General features: G+C 35.6%; 1 protein-coding gene across 9 annotated transcripts in view; it reads right to left on the bottom strand.

Moving 5' to 3' along the window:
* Positions 1-7,784, bottom strand: part of DNAJB6 (DnaJ heat shock protein family (Hsp40) member B6) — a 67,490-nt gene that overhangs the window by 36,258 nt on the left and 23,448 nt on the right. For 8 of the 9 annotated variants that reach the window (XM_040545972.1, XM_040545973.1, XM_040545967.1 and 5 more), the window contains 3 exons: positions 6,254-6,385; positions 5,218-5,359; positions 3,595-3,665 (listed from right to left, as the gene is read on the bottom strand). In XM_040545972.1, the coding sequence (XP_040401906.1) occupies positions 3,595-3,665; positions 5,218-5,359; positions 6,254-6,385 (345 nt within the window). Of the gene's footprint in view, positions 1-2,942; positions 3,666-5,217; positions 5,360-6,253; positions 6,386-7,784 lie in introns of those variants that run through there. The other variant, XM_040545975.1, reaches the window with a different exon arrangement.

Genomic DNA, 7,784 nt, shown 5'->3' with positions numbered 1-7,784 from the left:
CTTCCTTTCTTATACCACAAAACATCTGTGATTCAACATAGAAAATCTTTTAAGAACTAAGAAATACAATAGCTGCAACAATTTTAAAATGTGAAGCATTCTAAGGCAAAAAACTAAATTTCTTCCATAAAGCAAAGTAAAAGGGTAGCTGCCATGCAAAGAGAATCTTATGTTAGTGTATTGCATTGAAATTACTGCCATGCACAGAGACATAAAAGAGGTTGCACCAAGGAAAAGCATCACGAAGTTATTGTATTCTACCAATGAACTTTGAAGCAGAGCAGGAAAGAGTAAGTGACACAGCAGGTTCAAGAACTCCATCTTAGTTTTTTCAAACCACTGGAGGTGGTTTGTTTTAAACTGGGTGGTGTCCCCAGACAATCAAAATCAATCCCTCATGCGTGAAGAAATTGTACTTTTAATCATACAGTACTCATTTTTGACAGCTATCTCATTCCACTGCATGTTCGATGTTGTAAATCCTTTAGTAAAATTAGGAACCTTTGTTGTTATTAAGTATTTTGTGCTACTTTGGCCAAAGCTGAAGTCGAAGGAAATTTGTTGCCCTGGGTGAATCATTACCAAGTGAGTCAGTTTTGTACACACATGCAAAGTACATATTAGTAAGCAATTATACAAAAGTTTTCAAAGCAACCTAATAAATGTGTTTTTACAGAGAAAGGAAACTCATTTCAGCAGCAAAAATACAAAGAAAGTTTGTATATATAATACATAATAGGAAGAATTTAAAATGGATCCACAGAAAACACAGGACGAGGATTCCTTTCATGTATTACAAATTAAGCTGGATGCAAGAAAAAGGAGCTGTGCTATTTCAATTAATTCTACATATTGAAACCGGTGGAGACTATCACACTTCGGCCAAGTATGAGGATGTGCCAGTTTTTACATCCGGACCTGGAACTGCCAATAGTATATTTGGACCAAGTATCCACCCAGTTCAACTGTCAGCCTGCTCAGATGCTAGTGTATGGGTATCTGCTTACTACCGTAGAGATCTTTACTCACGGATTTACTGATGGAACTTGTTTCTTGTCTGTTTTTGTGCTTTGCCAGCTTCTCTTTCTGCCAAGAAAGTGCAGTGCTGCCATTTAAGACTGCATCTTCCCCTAGCTCTGACAATAACCAGCTTCAGGGATCTCAAGGCAGAAGAGAAACCATCCAAAACACCGTATCTTCATCAAATTTACACTGTTAAGGGATTTTATTAGGGAACCTTTGAGTGAATGGTCTATACCTCTATAATACCACACTTTTCTGGTTAAGATCTAACACAAGCATGTGGGTAGAGAATTGCCACTAGCAGTTATGCTATCATAATTACCTTCTTAACTTGAACTAGTTAACTTAAATGTTAACCTAAAAGAGATTAAAAACTGGGATTAAAATAGAAGGTAAAGATTGGAAGCTTAACATAAAAAGCTATGGATAACCACAGGAAGGAATTCAAACTCAACTCCGGATTGTCCTAATTTTATTTGAGTTGGTTAACCAATTTTGAAGCACTTTTTACAGTTTACATAACTTAAAGGAACACTGTGTGTCCTAGAAATGTAAATTAACATTTTTCATAACTCAAGACATCACAACAAAGCCAGATTTTGAAATAAATTGATTGTTTAGTTATCACCTGGATCAGGAGGGAACATACAAGGGGAAGGAAAAACAGCATCGATAAGAAACCGCTTAAGTTCTAGACTGAGTTTGTGCTTCTACACCAAAAACATAACACGGAAGTAACAACTCTGCAAAGAACTTGAAAAGGGATGTAACATCTTTGGTCCCAAAACCAAAGTATATATTAACATCTTCTAACTCTTACTTTATTTGGTTGCATTAAATTAACATTGAAGAAGAGGGACAAAGTTAAGATATGCTAACTTTGCTGTAAATTTGAATCCTATTCTAGCAGGTTTTTAGATTGCTGGTTTTGTGCTGAATTGAATCAGTTATCCTGCATGCTAAACACGAGCAAATCTTTTCAATATCTTTAATAATCAATGTGTTTGTTAGTACAAAGCAGATGGTGTTCAGTAAAAAGACATTAAGTGATCATTTAAAAACACCATGCTATTTTTTTAAAAAACACTAAGCAAGACTAAAGAATTTGGTGAAGGCCAGATGTTCAAAGCTGGTGCACAGACAAAATTGTACAAGTGTAATTTATTTATGAAATTACCCAGAGGCTGGCGGGTGTTAACAAATGCCAATACTTATTTGCATGCTTCCCCTATGACATCAAGTCATCTTTCACTAAACTTTGAAAATCTGGTCTTAGCTACAAATTAACACTTTGCTTCACTCCATTAATTAAAAAAAGGCATCCATCTTCTTATTTTTGGTTGATGAGTAAAGTGAGATATTTTAATCAGTCAAGCTATTTTAACTACATTTAGCTTTCATTTGTCCCTAGTAAATTTGTGCAAATTTGCTCCAAAGTCACCATGTTTGTTCTCAAAATGAGAGAAAATTTTTCAGAAAGCTTTTTTTAAAAAAAAAATACCGATTGTTTTCCTGTATATTTGTGTTCACTACAGATTATTTTTTGAAGCAGTCTCACAGTCTCAGAACTTAAAGCCTTTGTTTGTTTGTTTTTTAACCAGTGATTTATTTTCCACCCAGATCAAAAAAAAATTAGGGCAAAAGATGGAGTTAGAGAGTCAGCCTCTGAATGCTTCTTAAAAATAGGTGCTTCAAATACAGGTTTAGAAAAGAAATTAAATGTGTTTTCAGTCACACTGAAGAAAACATCTAAAGAAAAAAGGCCCTCATCCTTCAGATGGAAGAAGAAGGTGGTGGGAAAAAAAGCACCAATTTCCCAAGTTGCCCAAATCACACACAGACACAAGAAGGTTACAAATGCCATTCATGAAAGAATGCACCACAAACATCAGCATTTATTCATTTTGAATTTTTTTTTAGCAAATGACAAAAGACCCAGCTTACTGGCTTCACTTTTGTTTACCTTTTGCTTACATTACACATTTAAACATTTGTCAAAACTTACTAAGTTGTCTGCATTCATGCACAACTAGAAAACATCCTTAATTTATTTAAACCAGAAATGCATTACCAGAAATGTATTAACATCATTCACTAGTAAATATTAAAAAAAAGTTGAAATTATTAAAAAGTTTATCCTGGAAATGTTAACTTCACAGCAGACTTAAACTACTAGTTGGCTCACATTTCAAACAAATTGGAAAAAGCAAGATTCATGCTAGTGTTAGTGTACATCTTGCCCTAGCACTACTGAAGGATCATGGTTCACCTTGGATCATAGATAATAAAAAGAAAAGTGCATACAGAAATTTACAACAATTTTAAGGACAAAAAAATGGTCCTATCGATGTGGTCCCAACAATAAACTCAAAAGTCTATGACAAATACAAGCTCCCGTGAGCTATTTATACTACTTAATCTTAAGTACGGATATACAGAAAGTTGAGTTCTTTTTGAAATCTTCAAAAAATGTTCCTGTCAATCCTCAAATGGTGGCTGTTATAGCTTAAAATTTCTGTTAAATGCGTGCGTTGAATTACTTGTTATCCAAGCGTAGCAGCTGCTCCTTACCATTTATTGTTAGCGACCTTAACTGGCCATCTTCTTCAACTTCTACTCTCTCTTGTCCGTTCTCAACAATTCTGTAGGACAAATAACACAGTTTGTCATTTTAGAGCACTGCAAGCGGTTTGAAAATATACACCAGACCTAGGCTTTTAGATAACAAAGTACAACGGAGCACTGCCTGCTTAATACAACTGTAATTGGCAAGCTTTCACATTTAACAGTACAGGAGCTGTAACTAGCGACCATCTGCATTCCCCCACTGATATTGCTTATTTATAGCAGGAAAATTGCTTTGTGGAAGTTTGAATCCTACAGTTTGTACAGTTCACAGTTAGAGCTGTCACCTCAAATTGTCACAGCTGTACTGACACTACTTACAATTATCTAGGACTAAATGTCTTTTTCACAGATAAAACTGTGCCGTCTTGATGTTGCATTTAGTATCATTTGTTACATGCACGTTCTAGATCCAATCACAATTTTGCTTAACATAAGACATGCAGGACAGTCTTCAATTCACTTTTTAACTTGATCAAAGCAATTAAATTGGAGACCTACTGCATGATGAGTTTAGGACTAGCATGTACTAGGCAGAATTTAAGTATCCTTGACTAGGATGGGATATTATTAAAAAGTTATGTGGTTTTAGGTTCTTTGTTTGTTTTAAAAACAGGAAGATGAGCGATGTTTCAATTATTTTCAAAAAATTTAATTCATGCCAGAATTTTAACTATCTTGGCATTCTCCCCTCATGACGAAAATGAAGAAACCACATGGATGGATACAAACTTCTCTGATAATCAGACTTTGTGAAGAGAACACACCCTTATCAAAAACAGGGAGAAAGGCTTCCTGTCCAAAGCAGAGTGTTACTCAAAGTTACTCCATAAATTCCCAAATGCATTGGTTTCTCCATCACATATGGGTAGTCTACGTACAGTACCTGAAAATTCCCTTTCCAATAAATAGGAAAAAGTTTCCTCCAAAGTGGGTTTCAGTTACTTAGTTCACTTAACAGATGAAACAAAATTAATTTTTACACAGAAGTTTAACTTCAAATACTTGTCTGGGAAAGTACACTAGAGCAGATGTTAGGGAAAGTTATTTCGTGTATCTCAAGTTTCCCAATTCCCAGTCAATAGCTTCAAGACCAACAGAAGCCAAGCACACTTTTCTCTTCAAGAAGCCCAAGCTGACTTGGTAGCCAGTAGTCAAAAACCATGATAAAAGATGCAAGGTTCTAAAAGCCCGCAAAGACCGCCGCTGCCAAGTCCCTTTCAAACAGCAAACAAGTTGCTGCCATCATTTTTCATCAGGGCAGTTCCCACTGCTGGCTTTACACAGTTAAACCCTCCTGGACTATTAGGAGTTTAGACAAAAACACTATCTTCTCTATTTTCCCATGCTACAGCTGCAAGTAACTCAGCAATGCCAAGAAGAATTACAAAGCCCAAAGCAACTTTTCTGCCTTAAAAAAACTCACAAATCCAAATTTTCTTATGACCACATCATTAAAAAGTAAAAACACATACAAATACATGTATAATTTATGTATATATATATTTATATGCATGTATGTTCAGCTATGTATTTCTATATAGTTTCATAGAAATGTATCCTTCTTACCTCTTTGTAGTAATTTTTCTGCCGTTGACTATTTTAGTTGAGGTTGATACTGATTTGAAGTTACCCATCCCACTGCCACCAAACGATGCGGAGGAGAACGAAGTGAGACCTCCATGTCCCAGTGAACCAAACGAAGTAAAACCTATTGTGGAAAAAGTTAACGTGAGAAGTATTTGACCAAAACCGTATTTCTGCATGACTGTGAGCTTCAAATTTATCAGCCACCGGGACTACATCCTAGCTTCACAACACCCTTTGATGGCTGCATCAACACAACATCAGTGACTGATGGCATTAAACACTGGTATGAAAATAAAAACGTGACTCCAGCGCTATCACCTTTTCCCATATGTACCCACAGTTCCAAATACTGAGTACTGCCCAAAAACTGTTTGTCCCTTCCTTTAAAGGAAGGCCATTCAAGCCTGTCAGCTGAACTCAACCATTATACCATTCTTTCCGCTCAAGGTAAAGCTAATAACTTTAGATTCTGATTTTTCATTTTATCATAGAAGACCGGATGCCTTGGGTTAGCAGACAAAACAAGTTTTGTATCACTAATGTGCCAACTAGTACTGAAGATCTTTTAACACTTAAAGAATGCTGAGTAGCAGCAAGTCTCAGCAACCTCTGACACAGAGACTTCAACATTCAAGTTAACTACCCCTAACTCATACTTAGTACTACTGTGGGTTTAAAGCACATGTTTTCCCCAGTGATTTTTCAAGACCTTACCTAAAAGCCACCACACCAATACTCAAGCAGTTCAAAAACAATTCTAAAGCCATAAAGAAACTGTAGCACGAGAATTAAGAACGCAAACAATTCTACCTCTTTGAGGACTGTTTACTTTTCATGAGCTTTCCAGGTAGACCTAAGGTTTTACTTACATTTACTTTTCAGAGAGCATCCTAAATTCAAAAAAATGGCCTCACAGTTGATTAAATGAAGGCAGCTTTACATCAAGAAGGCTTATTACATCAAGATGCTTTGTGAACCAAAATGGAAATTCCCTGTTAAGTATTGTGATATTTACCTGTGTCAAATGAAGGAAAAGCACTTCCAAAACCAGGGAATCCACCAAAAGCAGAGAAAAACGATCCACCGCCTCTGCTTCTGCTTCCCCTTGGACCCCGCCTGCTCCCGAAAAAGTCTTCAAAAGGATCTTCTACAAAACACAAGACATTTAAGAGGTTAATCTCACTGAGTGATTCCGTATTAAAACATTCGAGTTTCTTCAATTAAAAAAAAATCCTGTTATAGTTGAGATTCTTCCTTTGAAATATTTGATTCTACTGAGCTGAACAATCCTCTAAAAAGGCTCCTTTGGGACTAAATTCTAACTCATGTTTACATTTACAAATAATTATAAAAAGTGGTTAATCATTTTTAACTATTTAGAATCAAAATCTGGTAAACCTAATGTAAATGCTCTTTCATTTTCAGCACAGTACAATTGGTAAGAGTTAAGACAATAGTATACTTACTTCAGATGCCCACATAGCATAACAAAGTATGACAGAAGAAATGAAATCAGCATTTATTTGAAGATAAATACGTCCACTGAGTTAGCATTTGACAGATTTAGAACTTTTCAGATGCAGAATCACGACCCCTACACAACAAAATTTAAATTTAACAATTCCTAGAATATTGCACACATTTAAATGCACTTTCTAGTTTATTGCCCTACGAGATTTACTGCAGACCACCCCAATGGTGTCTCTAAAAAGTAACTTCCAGATAGGTTCTATCAATAAATGAAATATAAAAAGAACAGCCAAGGACTGACTGATGACTCATAATCTTTAACTATTCTACGTGTTTATTTTAGCACTTGCCACATTAGGCACTTCAAGCACTTGTTCTGAGGCACATTTAGGTAGTAATTACGGGACACCGTTCATAAACCTACAAAGAACCATTCAGGCCCTACCAAGCTGTATCTCTGTATCTTTGTTTATATACACTTACACACACACACACATACGTATATAGACAGACACCTATACAAGAACTTCCCTATTTACTTAAGGGCAATCAAATTTTCCTAAAAAAATAGGTATTACTAGGATTGCCTGAAAAATGCTTTTTACTAATGCTCTTAAAACAAAGAGCAACATACAATTTCAATCATGTAATTATTACTTTTTATCAAGTACCTGTTATGTTAAATTCAGAAGAGTTTGATTACTACAACCACTCTCTCAATCAGAATCAGAACTCTACCAGGATGAGTATTGTACAGTACCAACAATTTTACCAAGTTTTACAGGTGGGCGCTCAATATTGGAAGGTAAAAGTTTTAAATACTGCTCAGACTAAGCTCTTACTGGGAAATGCAGAAACTGGTGACAGCAGCAATAGAAGTATGAACGCAACACAAGATTCTTGTAACTGTTTGACTGTTCTGATATTTTCAAATTGTTAAAGAAGAGTTCATAAACTCAATACTTAATCCAGCTCCGGTATCACTTCAAAAATCTAAGCTCATTTATGCTGTCACCCAGTCAATGCAGCAGTGACATTACCAAAACAATCTGATAATAAAAAGATATCAGTTACCA

The sequence above is a fragment of the Cygnus olor genome, chromosome 2 (assembly GCF_009769625.2).
Source record: "Cygnus olor isolate bCygOlo1 chromosome 2, bCygOlo1.pri.v2, whole genome shotgun sequence".
NCBI lineage: Eukaryota > Metazoa > Chordata > Aves > Anseriformes > Anatidae > Cygnus > Cygnus olor.
This window is presented reverse-complemented; position numbering and strand designations above follow the sequence as displayed.